At 41.2% G+C, this 18,709-nt stretch overlaps 1 protein-coding gene and 1 long non-coding RNA gene across 2 annotated transcripts in view; one reads left to right on the forward strand and one right to left on the reverse strand.

Annotated features, from left to right (window-relative positions):
* Nucleotides 1-18,709, forward strand: part of CASQ2 (calsequestrin 2) — a 61,243-nt gene that overhangs the window by 18,351 nt on the left and 24,183 nt on the right. The window contains 4 exon segments of the mRNA XM_006193173.3: nt 3,147-3,231; nt 6,319-6,419; nt 7,903-8,014; nt 12,506-12,579. Of these exon segments, the coding sequence (XP_006193235.2) occupies nt 3,147-3,231; nt 6,319-6,419; nt 7,903-8,014; nt 12,506-12,579 (372 nt within the window).
* Nucleotides 5,374-18,038, reverse strand: LOC116665860. The gene is made up of 3 exons (XR_004322607.1): nt 17,738-18,038; nt 6,278-6,442; nt 5,374-5,501 (listed from the first exon to the last, which is right to left on the reverse strand). It is a non-coding gene; the product is annotated as an uncharacterized LOC116665860 (long non-coding RNA).

Below are 18,709 nucleotides of genomic sequence, written 5' to 3' on the forward strand. Positions count from 1 at the left end.
AACTGTCTGTATTTGCAGATGACATGATTGTCTACATAGGAAATCTCAAGGAACCTACAAAAACCAAAAACCTCTCAGAATTAATAACAGTTCAGCAGGGCTGCAAGATACAAGATAAACATACAAAACCCAGTATATATATATACTGGCAATAAACAGACAGGCACCAAAATATAAAATGCAATACTATTTATAATCACTCAAACAATTTAAATACTTAGGTATAAATCTAACAAAACCTGCACACGACTTGTGTGCTAAAAACAACACAATGCCAGTGAAAGAAATCAAAGAAGATTAAATAAATGAAGAGACATACCATATTCATGAATTGGAAGACAACATAGTAAATACATCAATTCTCCCCAAGTTGATAAATAGATTTAAAGATTCAGTAAAATTTCTATCAAAATCCTAGTAAGACTTTCTGTAATAATGGACAAGATTATTCTCAAGTTCAGATGGAAATAGAAGGAACTAGACTAGCTAAAGCAATTTCAAAAAAGAATTGTGTGGGAAGTAGTCTATCCACCGTCAGGATTTATGATATAGCTATTATAATCAAGACTGTGTGGTACTGATAGAGGGACAGAATCGAGAAAGCAGAAACAGACCCACATAATAACGTCAACTGATCTTTGACAAAAATGTAAAATCAACTCAGTGGAGGAGAAATGGACCTTTCAATAAATGGTGCTGGAACAGTTGGACATCCTTTGGTTAAAAAACAAAATAGGAGGTGGGAAGGGACAGACTGGGAGTTCAAAATTTGTAGATACTGACAGGCATATGCAGAATAGATAAACAAGATTATACTGTATAGCACAGGGAAATATATACAAGATCTTGTGGTAGTTCACAGTGAAAAAAAAATGTGACAATGAATATATGTATGTTCATGTATAACTGAAAAACTGTGCTCTACACTGGAATTTGACACAACATTGTAATAGGACTATAACTCAATAAAAAATGTTAAAAAAAAATAAAGTAGACTCAAAAAACTACCCCCAAAAAACAAAACAAAACAAAACAAACAAAAAACCTACAACTCTCAAAGTAGATTATTAGCTTAAATGTAAAATTAAAACAATAAAACTTTTAGGAAAAAAATTAGAAGAAAATTTCAGGATACAAGGTTAGGCAAAGTGTTCTTAGACTTAACACCAAAAGCACAATCCATAAATGGAAAAATGGTTTTATATGACTTCATCAAAATTAAAAACTTTTGTGTTCTGTGAAAGAACCTATTGGAAGGATGAAGAGATAAGCTACAGGGTGGGAGAAAATATTTGTAAACCACATATCCAACAAAGGACTAATGTTTAAAGAGCTCTCAAAACTCAACAATCAAAAAACAATCCATTTGGAAAATAGACAAAAGACACAGAAGAGAACTTACACATGGTAAATAAGTACACAAAAAATGTTCAGCATCATTAGCCACTAGGGAAATGCATTAAAACCATAGTGAGATAGCACCACACAACTATTAGAATGGCTAAAATAAAAAATAGTCGCAACACCAAATGCTGGCAAAGATGTGGAAGAACTAGATCACTCATCATTACACTGCCGGTGGGAAAGCAAAGTGGTACATCCACTCAGGAAAACAATCAGCTATTTCTTTAAAAATTAAACATGCAATTACCATAGAACCCAGAAATTGCACTTCTGAGCATTTATCCTAGAGAAATTATGACTAATCTTCACACAAAAACCTGTACACAAATGTTTATAGTGGCTTTATTCATAAGAGCCCAAAACTTGAAACAGCCCAGATGTCCTTCAATGGATGAAGAATTGAAGCTGTGGTACCTCCATACCATGGAAATACTACTCAGTAATACAAAAGAATGACCTACTGATACACACAAGAACCTGGATGGATCTCCAGCGAAATATGATAAGTGAAAAAAGCCAGCCCCCAAAGTTTACATACTATATGATTCAACTTACACAGCATTCTTGAAATGAAAAAATAATAGAAATGAAGAACAGATTAGTGATTGCCAAGGGCTGGGGCAGGGACAAGGGTGGAAGAAGTGGCTGTGACTCTAAAAGGACAACATGAGGGGTCCTTGTGGTTATGGAAATGTTCTGTATCTTTACTATAGCAATGCCAATATCCAGTTTGTGGTACTGTGTTATAGTTTTGCAAGATGTTACTTTGGGTAACATCTGGGTAAAATGTACAAGGAATCACTTACAACCACATGTTAATCTACAATCATCTTTTTTTAAAACTTTAACTAAAGAAAGGCAATATAAATGTTTCATGATCTCTCTGGTAGCTTCTTCACTCTATTTCTGTTTTAAGCCTCAGTTCAGCCATATAGCTGGAATTAGATCTCAAGCAGTTGAGGGTCACCTTACTTCCTTATATTCTGTTTCAAGGAGCTTAACACAATGTCAACCTTGTGCTTGGTGTCAGCATCTATGCTGATGTCCACCCAGAGTAGCTTTCAGCCATCTGTCCACCTGACCCTGCTGCATCCTCTTCACCTTTGGGGCTATGGTTCCACTCCAGGTACTCCACTAGTTCTTCCTGTCAATTGGCTGCAGGAAAACTTCAGAGTCCATCTCGGGTCTTTTTACCAGTTACACCCGACAGACCTTCCTACTCCTCAAGTCCAGTGGGTGAAGGGACTTGAGGTGTCTGCTTGGGTCTTGGGAGCACAGGTCTCCTTTATTCTAAGGTCCCTCAGCCTCTCTAGCATCCCTTGTGTCAATGCTCACCAGACTCCAGGTTCGTTTGGTGGCTGAGGATGGGCTCCAGGCCCCTTGTTAGCTATCTGTGGGTATCTGAGTACTCTTTGCTTCCTTTCTGATTCTCCTCTCTCCCAATTCAAATTTTACCTACCCTGAGGACAGAGAAGGGTGTGTGACAATGGATGGAGTCTTTCAGATCTTATGCTTTAGTCTGGTCCTCACATTTTCTCTCTTTGGTTCTCAGAATTCTGCTGAATCATCCTTCTCTTGAGGGGATAAGCATAGAATCCCAACACTGCTGCTTGAGTTGGTCACAGAGTAACAGGAAGTATGGAGGAAGGTCTTCTTGTCAACATACCAAAATAACATCCCTGGTATTTGCTACCATCTTTCTGCCCTTGACTCACTCACTCTTCTACCCTTGTCTTTCCCAGCTTGTGGCCCAGGTTCTGGAACATAAAGATATAGGCTTTGTGTTGGTGGATGCCAAGAAAGAAGCCAAACTTGCCAAGAAACTGGGTAAGTGTGATTTTTTGGAAATATATCACAAAGAAACAAATGTGTCTTGCCAAAAAAAAAAAAAAAAAAAAGGGAAAAACCAGTCATTTTTTCTTGCATGATGACTGGACTATTTTTAAATAAATATAAAATGATCCTGCATACCTTAATCCTGAGTCGGGGAAGAGTTTCACAAAAGTAAATATCAGCCTGAATAGAATGATTTCACATTCATCCCTTAATATATCGTCGTATCAGGCAGGATACAAGGAAGAGGGTTTCTTCCTGGAGAACTGGACACTAAAGAGTCAAATCTTTATTTCCAGCTCCTAGAGCAGGTTGAAAACTAGCTTCTCTATCTCAGTGCTACGGTGATCTCTCTGAGGGAGATCAAATGTCTTCCTCCATCACCTACGATTTCCTTCCCTCTTGGCTGAAGCAGCCAGCAAAGGATATCATTAATAGTAGTGACTCCACCCAGTGGTTTCTAAATTTAAGACTAAACCCCAGCTGGGCATTGTCACCAAGGATGAGAGGGAGGATTCAGATGAGGTATGGTTAAGTGACTACCCAATACAAGTTGTAATCTCGTGTGTCAATATGTCATGTTTAAACACAAGTGCCCTTTAAGATGCTTGTACCTCTAATCCACAGGAGAGAGAATATAGGTAACTCCTCTGGTTTCCAAACACTCCTACACCTGCACTGCCCATTTCACTTTTTCTGCATCACCAGTGAAGAATGGCTGTTGAAAGATAGCAGGGGGTTATAAAACAAGACCTTTGAAGAAAGGTTAATTGGATTTGGAGTAGTAAACACAGGATAAAAAAGATCAGTGGTCATCCAATAAATACCTTTAGGTACATGAAATTTCATTATCTTAGACTATTTCAAACATGTGTTTTCTTTTTTTCCCTGTTATCTTAAAGTTGAATTACATATACTAGTTACTACCTTTCCATGAATGATATTTAGATGAAAGTTTTGAATTATTTTGCTATAGAATATCTCTCATAGACATTTATTTCTTTTTTAAAAAAAATTTATTGAAGTGTAGTTGATTTACAATGTTAGTTTCAGGCACACAGCAAAGTGATTCAGTTACACATATACATAATATTTTCTTTTCAGATTCTTTTCCACTATATATTATTACAAGAAATTGAATATAGTTCCCTGTGTTACACAGTAGGTCCTGGTTGTGTATCTATTTTATGTATAGTAATGTGTGTCTGTTAATCCCCAACCCCTAATTTATCCCTCCCCGCCCTTTCCCCTTTAGTAACTATAGTTTGTTTCCTATGTCCATGAGTCTGGTTTTGGTTTGTAAATAGAATTTGTATCATTTTTTCCCCAAACAACTGTTTTCTATTTTATTTTCTAGACTAGCTTTTTTAAAATATTTAAATTGTAGGAGACAGGATTTAGGTTAGACACAAGAAAGAACTCATGACTATAAAATGATAATGAATTATTATTGTTTAAAAGCTTCTGGTCTTTTATCAGTTAGTATGTTTCTACTGATGTGTGTGTGTCAATGTAAACAACATATTTATTACATTAAAGATTATGGGTATATCTGATAATGAATTATTGTAAGAAAGTCTGGGGTAGCTCTTTCCCTGGAGACAAATTAAGAAACCATTTTTTTCCCTTGAGCAGAGGAACAAAGTATGTTCAACTCTTTCCCTCATCCAAAGCAAGTGAATGAGTTCTATCCAGTAGCCTCTTGATTCCCTAGTCTTCTCCCTTCCCACTGTCTTGATGAAAAGTTGAAATGGGAGAATTTCCAGTAAATTTATTTAGAGGAAAATGCTAATGTTCCAGCAATCTAAAAATTTATACAGGACAAGCTGGACAATCAGGCGTATAAATAGACTGGTGGATATTCTTAGTGGACAGTGTGATGAGGCTTTAAAGGTCTAAATGAACCTTTATCTGAGCTCAGCCTGGAGGAAACTGGGCAGGTTCTTTCTGACCTTTCCATCCTCAGAATTGACAGGACAGTTGTGTTTTGTGAGCCTGCTCCTTGATCTCCATCCCCATTTCCATTTGCCTGATTTTAGTCTCTGAGCTAGTGCAACAGCTTCCTAACTGATTTCACTCAGAGCAAAATCCACTGGCCGAGGATCCCTCCGGCACCCTTTGTGATCAGTCATTGCCGGCTTCTGGGACACCTGGCACGTTGCTCCTTCAAATTCACAAACGGTGCTCCGTGGTGTGCCAGGGAGTCTTCACAGGTGCCCTGGGTCATGGTGGGCATGGGGCCAGCCTCCCTTTCCCTAGAGGTCCTGCAGAAGAGTTCATTTGGAGAAAGCATCCTCCAGCTAATAGAGGTTTGACAACAATTAATCTAAGGAATTAAGGATGCCATGCTGTTGGACTAAATGCCAGCCTCAGCTAATTTAGCATTCCTGGGGGGAAATGCCACTCTCGGGAAAGCATTTGTGAAAATGGAGCTGAGAGGAGGTCCATAATGGCAAGAGAGATTGGAGTGGCCTTCTTTGGAAAAGTGGGTTGTAAGCTGAGACCCAAAGGAGTTGAAAGATGAGGGATGTGGGGGGAGGGCACTACAGGCCCAAGGAGAACATCTGTGCAGAGAATCATGCACTGTGACTTCTCCTTTATGCCCCCTTTCACATCAGCTCTTGGGCAAAAAGCCCAGGAAGTAGCACTGGGACCAGGAATGCAGTTCTCAAGGGAGCGCAGGTCCACCCAAGGTGGGCTGTAAAGGACAGGGCTGGCAGTAGGTTGTGGAGGGTTGAATGCCAGGCTAAGGAGCTGGTGGGCAGTAGGCACGAGAACTTTTTGATAAGGAGAAAGGGGTCCACAGTGTATTTGGAAAATTAAAGCCGTGGTGAAGTGGAGAATAGATCTTTTTAAGTTAACATCCAGATGGCATTGCTGGTTATTGACTGTTTTAGTTTGAGTTCCCACTCTGGGAGCCCTTCAGAGGTGTGGTTTCAAGGGAACTGATCCTAGGGTTAATGCTAGTTCCACTGATCCTGCCCCACTGTCACCCAGGGACCCCAAGCCAGACCCTGGCCAACGGGATGGCTCTACCTACCTCAGGATGACTTTACTTTGGGAAATCTGTGTTTCTTGTAGGTTTTAATGAAGAAGGAAGCCTGTATGTTCTTAAGGGTGATCGCACCATTGAGTTTGACGGCGAGTTTGCAGCTGATGTCTTGGTGGAGTTTCTGTTGGACGTAAGCATTTATGCACAGTAGCCCTGCATGGGTTCAAATACAGGGGAAAGTAAAACCCTAAAGTAAGAGCAGAGAAGGTGAATGCCCTGACCTGGTCTAAGAACAGTTTCTCAAGCGTCACGAAAAAATAAAGAGCGCCTGCATCACAGCGATGTTTACGTCTACTGGGAAGCTGGCCCTTAAGTGACCTCAGAAACTGTTTTATTAGAGACCAGAGCAAATTGAGGCTGTGTAGTAGTGACGTTAATTCTCTTAACAATTACACACACACACATACCCCCTGAATCCCTTGGGCTTTGTTTCAGGGCTTCTGAAGAGGAGTGTGGGAAAGAGAGGAGGATGATCATGGGAAGATGGAGTAGGGTGAGGAGGACCCATCTGCTGAGTTACCCTCAGAGCAGAATAAAAAGAGGCAGGGCCAGTGAGCGCCCCAACATCACACTCCTCTCAGCCACAGAGGTGCAACACCCTTAGATCCATGTGCTCAGGCAAACAGAGGAATAAACATTACAAAGATGTTTTATCCATAGGTAAACTCATGCTTTCAGTAACAGTGGCAAAGTCAGGTTCTTTTGAATACAGATGCCTGTACAATAAAGAACAACCATTCTGGTGATGCCTTATCTAACCAGCTAGTACATAGTGGCCCATTGCCTTTTCCCCACTGCCTCAAAAACCCAGAGAGGGTCAGAAGTAAGTTGAAGGTCGCCTTCTACAAAAAAATGCCCATCACTTCTGCTTGGCACTCTCTTTGACCCATACCTACAAGCGCTCAAAAAGTAGAAGGAGGCAGCAGAACAACTCTGGGCCCACGTGGCCCTGCCCCAGCTCTGTCAGCTGGGAGGGGGCTTTGGGATGCAAGTAACAAAAACCAGCTTCAACCTCCTTAAACAGTAGGCAACGTGATTGGCCCACACAAATGGAAGGTGATGCCCAGGGTGAGGGTAGATTTTAGGCTTGTTCAAGTCAGGGCTCTAGCTCCAAGTTTCTCCATAAATCACAGGTAATGCTCTTTTCAGTGTGTTGGCTTTGTCCTCAAGCTGACTGTTCTCAAGTCGGTTATAACCAACTTATAAGCTAGCCAGCAACAGGAGCTGATACATCACATATCTTCATTCATATCCAATGAGAGGGGAGAAGAATCTGGCCTCACATTGCTCTCATGAAAGGAAATGAGAACTTCCTCAAGGCCTTCAGCTGATCTACCCTGGAGATTTGTTGGCCAGAGTTGGGTTGCATGGTTTTCCTGAATCAGTAACTGACAAGAGAAATAGAATGGCCTCCAGGACAATCTGCCTACCCCTGGAGGTAAGGTCAGTTCCTCAGAAAGCATGTCTGCTGTGCTCACGAAGGGGGAGGCGGGATGGATACTGAGACACCAGCAGAAAGTTGACAGTTTCTCTCCAGAGCACTCTACACAGATGCTGGATTTCCCCACTGGAGAGGAAACACTTCTCTTATATGAACATCTTTTGTGTTCCAGCTAATTGAAGACCCAGTGGAGATCATCAACAGCAAACTGGAAGTCCAAGCCTTTGAGCGCATTGAGGACCAGATCAAACTCATTGGCTATTTCAAGAGTGGGGACTCAGAATGTAAGTTGTCTGTCAACCCCAGCCTGTCTGTCTAAAGGCTATTTTCCCAGCAAGTTGTGTTGGGTCATCCAGAAAGAGGATGCATCATGGGCATTATTTTGTGCTGGGTGGAATAGAGGGAGAATCTTCCTTGCACCCCATGCAACGGGACATGTGCAGATATTATGCAAACCAGGCAGAGGTACTGAAAGAACATTAAGGTTGGGCCACGTTCTCTGGCCTTGAAGGGGAGTGTGTGTTTGACACAAGGGAGAAGAGCCCTTCCTCCACTTTTTCCACCTGCCCATCAACCCGAGGAATTCTCTCCCTAAATGGGGAATAGACATTGGCAGCTCCTGTGGTCAGCAGATGGAGAGCTTCTGAATCACTTGGACAGCATTAGAGGAAAACTGGGGTAGGGATGGATGGGCTTGGCAGCTGCAGCACAGTGTGGAAAACTGCTGGCCAGTGCCCCCTGACCACCAAGGCTGCTGCCACAGCACAGCCACACCCTTGGATACATTCCCTTTAGAAGCTTTGCAGCCAGGGCTGGGGTGGGTGGAGGAACGTATCAGAGCATCACCACCACCCATGCAGGCGTGACTGGGGTAGTGAGTGGGAGTCAGGAAGGGAAGGAACCCCAAAGGCCAACTACTTGAGTACATTTTTTAGAATTGTTTTGGCAGCATAGGCCCCAGAAATTAAGCCTTTTTCTGGTGTCTCAGCCTTGGAGAGAGGAAAAGCGTTAGGAGTGGGCGTAGCAATGAAAGAGAATCTGGGAGCATTAGTACACGGGGGTGGGGGGGTGCAAAGAAGGGCTGCTTATGACTATTTCTGGAAAATCCAAAATATTTTGAATTATTTGTGAAGCTGTGTCTGTACCCCATCTGCCAACTGGCATCCTTAGTCATCTCATTAACCACCCACCTCTTTTCTCTCTCCCACAACCCAACTTAACTGTCTTCATGTTTGCTACATAAAAGCCTCTATTCACCCTCCTTAAGGGTGTGTTGGGGGAAGGCGGCTAGGCTAGCCTGGGAGTTCCACCCAGTTCTTAAAGTCTTTAGGTGAATTATTTAAGTTTTTACATCTTTATACAGATGCTGACTGCTCTGGGACACTGCCCCTGCCCTCTTCTACTTTCTTCTCTTCATTTCATTTCCTTCTATTTCCCTCTATCCTTTTCTCCTCCCCACCCACCCTGCCAATTCTTTTTTTTTTTATTGAAAGTATAGTTGGTTTACAATGTTGTGTTAATTTCTAGTGTACAGTATAGCGATTCAGTTATACTATATATATATATATATATATATATTATTTATTTATTTATTTATTTATTCTTTTTCATTATAGGCTATTACAAGGTATTGAATATGGTTCCCTGTGCTGTACAGTATGAATTTGTTATATACCTATTTTATATATACTAGTTAGTATCTGCAAATCCCACACTCCCAGTTTATCCCTCTACCGCCCCCTCTTCCTCCACTGGTAACCACAATTTTGTTTTCTATGTCTGTGAGTCTGTTTCTGTTTTGTAAATAAATTCATTTGTGTCGTTTTTTTAGATTCCACATATGAGTGATATCATGTGGTATTTTTCTTTCTCTTTCTGGCTTACTTCATTTAGTATGACGATCTCCAGGTCCATCCATGTTGCTGTAAATGGTATAATTTTATTCTGTTTTATGGCTGAGTAGTATTCCATTGTATAAATATACCACATCTTCTTTATCTGGCCTTCTGTCAATGGACATTTAGGTTCCTTCCTTGTCTTGGCTATTGTATATAGTGCTGCTATGAACATCGGGATGCATGTGTCTTTTCAAATTAGAGTTTCCGCTGGATATATGCCCAGGAGTCACTCCACCAACTCTTTCCATCAATTTCTATCCTTCTGTTTCTCTCTCTTCCTCTATTAAGCTCAGGATAGCAGATAAGGAGGGAGACAAGGCCAAGACCGGGATAAAAAGCACATCTTCCAGTTTCTATCTTCCCCAACCCTAAACTAATGACAATTATAGCTCCATTTAACTAACATATATCATAGGCCAGGGCCCACACTGGCAGATTCTACAGATGCCTTAGTTTCATTCTCACCACTAGCCTGTAAGGCAGTTACCATTATTATCAGGATTTTAATGATGAGGACATGAAGGAACAGGAAGGTTGAAGAAACTCATCCAATATCACACAGCTAGTAAATAAATGGTAGAGCAAAGCTTTAAACCCCAAGTCTGACTTTAGAGCTCAGACATTTAACCACTGGGCTGTGCTCTCAAGACTTCATAGCTCTGTCAGGTCATGACACACACGAAATGTGACCATGCTTGTATGGCACGTGGGGCATACTGGAAAAGATTTATTTGGGCTTAGCAAAAAAAACCCCACTTTTTAAAAGCTTTCTTAATATAATGATAATAATATACAAAATAATAGGAAAGGCATCAAGTATTACATTGTATAAAACTTCCAAGTAAAATATTTTAAATTTTGAACAAGACTCTTGTGCTTGCTCCTAAGAACGTAGCCTTTGGTATTAGGTTTTATGCCTGAAAAAGCAACAGGCCGTTCCTGATCAAGGTTTTAAATGATCTCTTCAAATTCTTGATCGTCACCCTTGACAAGAGTCTTGGCTTGCACGTGTGGATGGGGGCCAATGGCAGGACGCCATTCTTTGCTTTTTCTTTCATTGATGAATAGCCTTTTCTCGCCATTGAACAGCATTTAGGTAATCTAATCTCTAAATTGTCCTTCAAGAATGTGAGCATTTTTCTCTAATAGCTATTACTTTCCTTTTCATTGACAAATATAATGTTAATATTTTTATTATAATTTGAATTGATTTCAAATCCAACTGATCTTTTTCATGGTGTATATTTCAAAATAATAATGAAACATTTCCTCAGGAATAGGCAAATATCACTCTACTGATCTGACAAATTTCTCTTAAGATTTTTTTTAAACATTTTCTGTGGGGGTAATCAAATGTATATACATTTATATATGTTTGTGGCATGGTACAATTTCTTATTTTGATGCTTCTACACAAACAAGACATTTAGGCTGAGGAAAAGAAAAATTATCAATGCAGAGAAATCCAAACTCGAGATCATACTCATTACATTGCCTAATTAGTGACAAATGTTTTTGCACTATTTTGGTGAATATGATGACTTTCCAGCAAGTCCATTAGTTTGGTGAAATAAAACAATTTTTAAAATAGTAACTAGCTAAACAAAAATATTTTAGAAAGTGATAAGCTTTTCTGGTTTCAGAAGTTGACTTTTTAAATAATGTCCTTTACCTGCATCTTAAGACTTGGATAAATATCAAAAATTAAGCATAGAGTGAGCATTTAAATGTTCAGTTTTATTTACTTCAATATTAAAATTATAGAAAGCTGACAAAATATAAATATTACTTTCACTCACGTATGATCAAAAATATTTTGAAGGTTTGGCTTTCTGAAGCCATAAAAGCCTATAGTCCCCTTTAATGAATCAATTTAATAAAATTATGTCCAATTATTATTTTTGAAAGAAATATTTTTTAACATTTTTTATTGATTTATAATCATTTTACAATGTTGTGTCAAATTCCAGTGTTCAGCACAATTTTTCAGTTATACATGAACATATATATATCATTGTCACATTTTTTCTCAGTGAGCAATATTTTTTAATTTATATAAAAACCAATAATACATTATGATAATCCATTAATCAGATTGGCTAATTGTTAATATCTATAGGTGTTAGAAAAAAGAAGGATGGAATGTAGGAAGAAAGAAAAGTAGGAAGAAAGGAGAGAAGGAAGGGATAAATTGAGTAACTCAGAAAATTAAGAAAATCAGTTTTGTGCTCGTTAAGCATATCTAATACTAGATGTTGCTAATAATAGTGATTATAATGATTATGAACATAATAGGCAGGTAGCAATCATCCATTCCATTGATGTTAGTAGAAAATACAAACATAAGAGTGAATTAAATCAAGGGGGAAAACTAAATATTTTGAGCCTCAAAAACCATTGATGACAAGCAAACTTGGACCAAAGTAACATCCCATCAATTGAGGAGAGCCAGTGGGGAAGCCAGGGAGGCAGCCTGTCTCTAGCTGTGACGCTTGCTGAAGTCTTAAGCACAAAATAATGGTTATGGAATACAGAACATTTCTAGAGGGAGTCATTGCTTTCAAACATGATATTAACCACTATAATACTGTATAATGAAAAAGAATATGTATGTATAACTGAATCACTAGGCTGGACACCAGAAATTAACACAACGTTGTAAATCAATTATACTTCAATTTTTAAAAAAAGAGTTTTTTGGAGTGATTCAATGCCAGTCAATTCAAATTCCTTGGGAGAAACTGTGGTTTTAAATAGTATCAAATAATTGTCTATCTAAATAATGTCTAACTAATTAAATATCCAATCAGGATTGACTGGCTTCCCACTCTCTTGTGTCTTGAAAATGTCTCTCCCATTTTATCTTTTTCCTGTTAGATTACAAGGCTTTTGAAGAGGCAGCTGAACACTTCCAGCCTTACATCAAATTTTTTGCTACCTTCGACAAAGGCGTAAGTACCTACAAAACCCCAATTTAAACACTTTAAAGGCTGAACTTTCACCACTTTTTCTTTTCTTTTAGCGACATTAACCAACCTCCATCCACTAACACTTTCTCTAGAAGTGTTAGAAATATGGCAGTAAATTATCATTGGATAAGAGATGAGCACAAAGGTGATTAATTCAGAGGATGTAAGGGAATTTCTGAAAACATCCCATAAAGAGGAGTGAACCACTCTTCATCACCTTCAGCATTAAGAATGAGAAATGTGTGAGCCCAGAGGGTGCTGGGATGCTGGCCACTGCTTCCTTTCTGTTTAGGGCCATCCTCTCCCTTCCTGGGGTTGCCTACACCACCCTCCCAGTCCCCTATCCCACCCCCACCCCACCTGACCCCGAGCTACTGGGTTAGGATGGGGGATGGCGTGGGGAGGAGCACTGACCATCGGAAGCCCTGGTGCTTCAGAAAGTCACCTACATCCTCAGGAGATGTCACTGAGGTACGTGTCTATAATTCAGTGGATCTACACTTTCTGGATGTGCAAGTGCTCCTATAAACCAAAGGACGCTAGAGGGACCATGGATCAATGAGTAATTTATTTGGGGTCTACTTTGGTCAGAGTACTCCACTCTGGCTCCAGTTACTACCAAAATGGCTATTTATTGAGTGTTTTCTGGGCATTGGGCACAATTTGATATATTACATCTATACTGTTTCTTATCCTTTAAATAACTCTGAAACAACTCTGAAAAGTAAAAAAAAAAAAAAAAAAACCCATTTCCCAGATGATAAAGACTTGGAAAGGTTAAGTAACATCCAAGGTGTCTAGTGAATTAATAGTAGTGCTGAGATTACAGTTTAGGACAATCTATACCCAAAACCCATCCCCGTTCTTCTGCACTTCACAAACTGTACCTGCCTTTGAGATTCAGGGTGTGCACCCACACTCACATCCACACAACACTCACTCATATGCAACACACACAACACCCATATAACCACATGCAACACACACATAACACAACACACACACTCACACAACGTACAAACATAACACATACCTCCTCACACAATCACACAATCACGCTCACACATATAGAACGCTCCCAATACACACACACATTCAAACCCACATCCACACCCACATCCACACCACCCTCTCACACACGTACCCCAGCTAAAAGCCCTGAGTCACAATATGTACTGTGAAAAATAAATCTAGGACAAACTAAGTCCTGACCAAACTCAAGTGGCAAAGGGCAAAATAAAAACGGTACAAGTTCCCCCTACTGGGGAGGAAGGCAGTTGATGAGCAGTGCTCATGGGCCTTGATGGAGCTCAAGCTTTCTGTGAAAAACAAGTCACTGGAGCAGGGAAGGAGTATAATGAAGAGATTGCATGAAACGTCACTACATAACTGCGTCTGTGGCTAGGACCCCGGTCCACAAGCCCGTAATCCAGAAGAGATTCCAACCACTGTCCGTCTAAATCATATAATCTAAACTTGGAAAAAATTCACCTTAATTGGTTGGATTTGAGTTGGGAGAGAGCTTGAACAGGAATATCAAAGTAATAGCTATCATTTATTCAGTACTTTTTAAATGCCAGGCTTTGTGCTAAAAGCTTTACATAGATTTTCTTGGCATGGTGGGGTGGGAATTAGGTTTGATTGTTCGTTTGCTTGTTTAAATGGAGGTACTGGGGATTAAACCCAGGACCTCATGCATGCTAAACATATGCTCTACCACTGAGCTACACCCTCCCTGATTTACATAGGTTTTCTCATTTAATCCTCTCAACACCCCTGTAGAAGAGGGATTAAAGTTCTCAGTCTCCAGAAGATGAAACCAAGGCACCGAGAGATTAAGTGATTTGCTTGAGTAGGTCAGCCTGACTTCAAAGTCCATGCTCTGTACTGTTGCTGTCCAGAGAAAGAAACAGCACATGTCAAATGCTTAGCTGGTATCCACCAAACAGTAAGCAGTCAATAAATATTAGCCAGTACTGTTGTTAAGAAGGGACAGTCATCTAAGCCCAGGAGAAGGGAGGCTAGGGGAGGATATCAGTGAAAAAGAGGAAGTCCAGGGAAGCCTAACCAAATCCATCCCTGACGTTTGGTTATGATGGGCCAGAGGTGAGTAAGGTGGATCCCGGGTAAGAACTCATCTGAGGGAAGAGAGAGTCAGGCAGACAAGTGTGGCCAAGCAAGAAAGCCTCAGTTCTTAGAAGGGTGATCCAATGCTGAGCTCAGGGTACTGTCTGTTTTCAGATGTGCCTCCAAGCTCAACCATATGGCTTCATATCTGTGGCCTGTAAAGAAAGTGAGGTCAGGCTATAATTAAAAACTCAGAAGGCTCTTCACTAAAAACTCTGTAAGACACTGAGTCAGAAGTACCCCCATTCATGTATGTAGCCTTGTGGGATTTCATAACATTGAAAAAGAGAAAGATATATTCTCTCCCTCTGTATAGAACACAGAATGAAGAGCTGTTGCACTGAGTGGACTGGATGCCATTTTGGGACTTAAGCATTTGCACCCATCAGTGGGGGAAAGGGGGAAATGGCAGTGTCCAGAAGGCATGGCTGCCCTCAGGCCAAGCCTCAGTGGTGTCCAGCAGGGGGCGCTACAGCAGAAGAGGTGGGCTGAAGGACTGGCTTGTGAGACAGACACACCCTAGGAAATCCCAGAAGGGTCTAGGGGTGGGGAGGTGCTTTATAGAGGTTTGAAGTCAGGAGACGCAAGGGCCCAGGAAGCACTGCTATGGTTTCAAGGATGAAAACCCAGCTGGCAGAGGTTGCAATGACAGGAAGACCTGGCCACAGTGGAGATGCAGGAGAGAAAGATGACAGAAGACACAAAATAACTTAAGATTGCACGTCTCTGCTTCAAGATAGCCAAGACTGTAAAGCTGCTGAAAACACTAGGGAATCTAGGAAAAAGCATCTTTTAAGGAGCATAAGATGGGTTCTAATTCCTACAAGTTGGGAAGACATTCAACTGGAAGGATCTTTCATTTATTTATTCATTCACTCACTTAGCAAGTATTTATTGAGTGTCTTTTATGTGCAAGGTGCTCTTCATGAAGAGGCCAGGGACACAAGATTTAGCTAAACAGATTCCTGTCCTTGTAGGATTTAGAGTTGAGTCTCTGGGGTGTGGGGCTGGGGCAGGAGAAGATGGGAAGGCAGAAAGAATTATATTAAATATATTATATGAGTTGGAGAACTGTAAACAGGATGGGCTATCAGGGCTGCTGATGCAGATTTGGGAGTTTAGTAGTTTCCAACCACTGTCCATGTTGGTATGCCCCAAGGAGCTTTTAGAAAGAAGCATGGATTCCTGGGCCCCACACTTGGAAATTTGGATTCTCTAGGGTTGTATCTAGACCCAGAAATAGGCATGTAGTGAAATCTCCCTGGGAGATTTTACTTGGCACACAGGTTTGGTACCAGCCCTGCCTGATCTATGGATCTTAATCCTACATCAAGCCACACAAAGGTCCAACCTCTCTGAAGCAAATGGAGCAAGAGAGAGTCAGAGGGCTAAGGGTGGTGTCTACTCTACGGCATCTCATACCCTGAAAAATGTCAGTTCTAATTATCCTGTGCCGTCTCCCACTGGCCTGTTCTTTTCTTGGACTGAACAGTGAGGAGCAAAATAATTATTGAGCCAGAAGAAGCTGTGATTATCTAAACAAAGTTGATGGAGAAGGTGGATGCTGAGATCTAAATTCACTGAGTTGCTTTCATTTGCAACAACTGAAATGGCTTGCTAACTTGTAGAAAACACATGTTATCAAAACCCATACACTTGAAAATGTCAGAAAAATGGCCATTGTACTTTGTAATTTTCATGTCTTTGACAAGCTCCATTCCAACTAATTTTTTTTAAGCACAAAAGAATTCATTATATGGACTCTCTTCAGCTTTTAATGGTAAAATCCATTCTTATTTAATTGTACCATCCATGAACCAGATCTGGTCCCTTGGATGCAGTAGGCCCTTCTAAATATTTATTGAATAAATGAACAAATCCATGACTCGATCAATCAAATCTCCTTCAGTCTTTACCATCCAAGATACAATTAAAAGAATAAAAGAAAGGGGTTCTCTGGGACAGAAGATGAGGAAACTCTTTGGTAATGATGGAGACAGTGAACAAGCCTCTGGGAGATTTTGCTCAGAGTTCCCAAGACTTAAGACTATCATAATCTAACTTTAAATTCATGGTCTTTACATGACAGACCCAGACAGAGAGACACACACACACGCATGCACACAGTCACACACACAGGTGTGTCTACACAGCTAACTCCAAAGGAGGTTCTGACGAGCTCCTTTTCACCTTCAGGAAGCCTTAATTCCAGCAGACTGTGCTGGGGATGAATTGATGAGACCATGTTACAAGAGGAACAAAGGAACATCTTGTGACAAACCGCGCACCGCCAATGTAATATTTAAAGGGACATAAATTCCTTTCTGTCCAGTGTCAAGGAGAAGGTAACTTTCAAATGAAAGTAAAGTTGGAATGGAGGCAAATTGGTAGTTTCGAAAGAACACTTCCCTGGACAAACTGTATATGCAAATTGTGCTGCGGGCTCATCCTTTGTAAAATAAATATCATTATAATAGTTCTTATGTCATACAATCGAAGTGAGGGTACATAAACGAATCAACTCGACACACTTTGCAACAGCGCCTGGCACACAGGAAGCACTTCACGTGCTCACTGTTACTAGCTTTTGTTCATCTGGTCACTTCCTACTTCAATAAGCACAGCTTCCTGGTTCCTGAAATATGTAGTATGTGAACTCAGAAAGCCTGAATCCAATGTCACTTCCAAGCCCATTCTGCAATGGGCCCAGCTCTGTGAAGAACTGTGTGTGAACTCAAATAGCTGTTTCCTCCCCTTCCCCACAACCAGACCCCCCGCCCCACAGAAGAAAGAAAGGAAGAAAGAAAAATCCACGCGGTCTTGTCCCTTAAAACAAAATCAGCAGGACCGTAAAATCTCTTTGACTGACTGTAGCTCTTAACACAGCCTGTTGCCCTCAGCTCCGAGTAGGATGCTGGAGTTTCTTTGCCTCGAGTACGGTTAGAAATGTCTTTTGGAATATAATGACCTGGAATTCATAGCAGTTGATGACAAAAGCCACAGGGATACATACTGGTGTTGGCTCAGAAGGGACCGCCTGGTGTAACAGCTTATGTAACATCCAGTTCCTCCCCCTCCGCAGCTAGGCCCGGCTGCCCCGGGGCTCTGCACTGCTGGTCACCGCCACGGGGTGGCAGCTCTTGAGCAATTCCTTTTTAGTTTCAAGGGAACCACTGTTCATCCCTGTGCTTTCTTGGAGCAGACTACGCTCTGAACTAGAAAAGAATGGCACATTCCAGGCCTCTCGAATCACTGCACAAGAAGAGGTGTGAGGTCATCAGCTCTGCAGGCAAACACAGCAAACATTCTGCCCTGACGAGACCATGTGGCCACTTCAATCAAGAGAGCACGTGGCTTCCAGGCTACAGGCCGGCTCTCCAGGCTTTTTCTCTGGTATAGCATGAGCAACTCACCCTAGCTTGCTGGGTACTATCCCTGAGTTAGCGTGGGAAGTCTGAATCCTGGGAAACCCCTCCGGCCTGGACAAACCAGGAGGGTGGGTCACCTTCTGACCAGTAACAAACCAGGCAGTTCCCAGAGCCCGAGAAACCATCAAACAAGCCCAGTGCTGTGAGACAGCCCTGGGGCCAACGCTTCAACCCAAATAGCAATTAGGGTTTATGAGCTGACTGAGGACAGAAGAATGGGTTGGCCTCTGATTCTGAGTACCTGTCTGCATTCAATGGTTTCCACCAATTGCCTGTTCTGTCAAAATTTGTTCAGTTAGATCCATACATCCCAGGACACCGAACATGGTCTGTTGACACTGGCTTCCTCCCCCAGCCCTGGCAAATACAGTGGAGTGATGGCGATCGTGGAATCCGATTTCCCATCTTCCATTCTAACTGCTCTCTGCCCCTGATTGGACCTCATTTGCCAGGTTTTTCTCTTTGTCCTTTGATCACAAAAGGAGATCAGTCCAGCCAGACCTTAGATGCTGAGTTCCTGTCATTTCAACATTTAAGTTAAAACAGTACATACATGC

Source organism: Camelus ferus, chromosome 9 (assembly GCF_009834535.1).
Source record: "Camelus ferus isolate YT-003-E chromosome 9, BCGSAC_Cfer_1.0, whole genome shotgun sequence".
Taxonomy (NCBI): Eukaryota; Metazoa; Chordata; class Mammalia; order Artiodactyla; family Camelidae; genus Camelus; species Camelus ferus.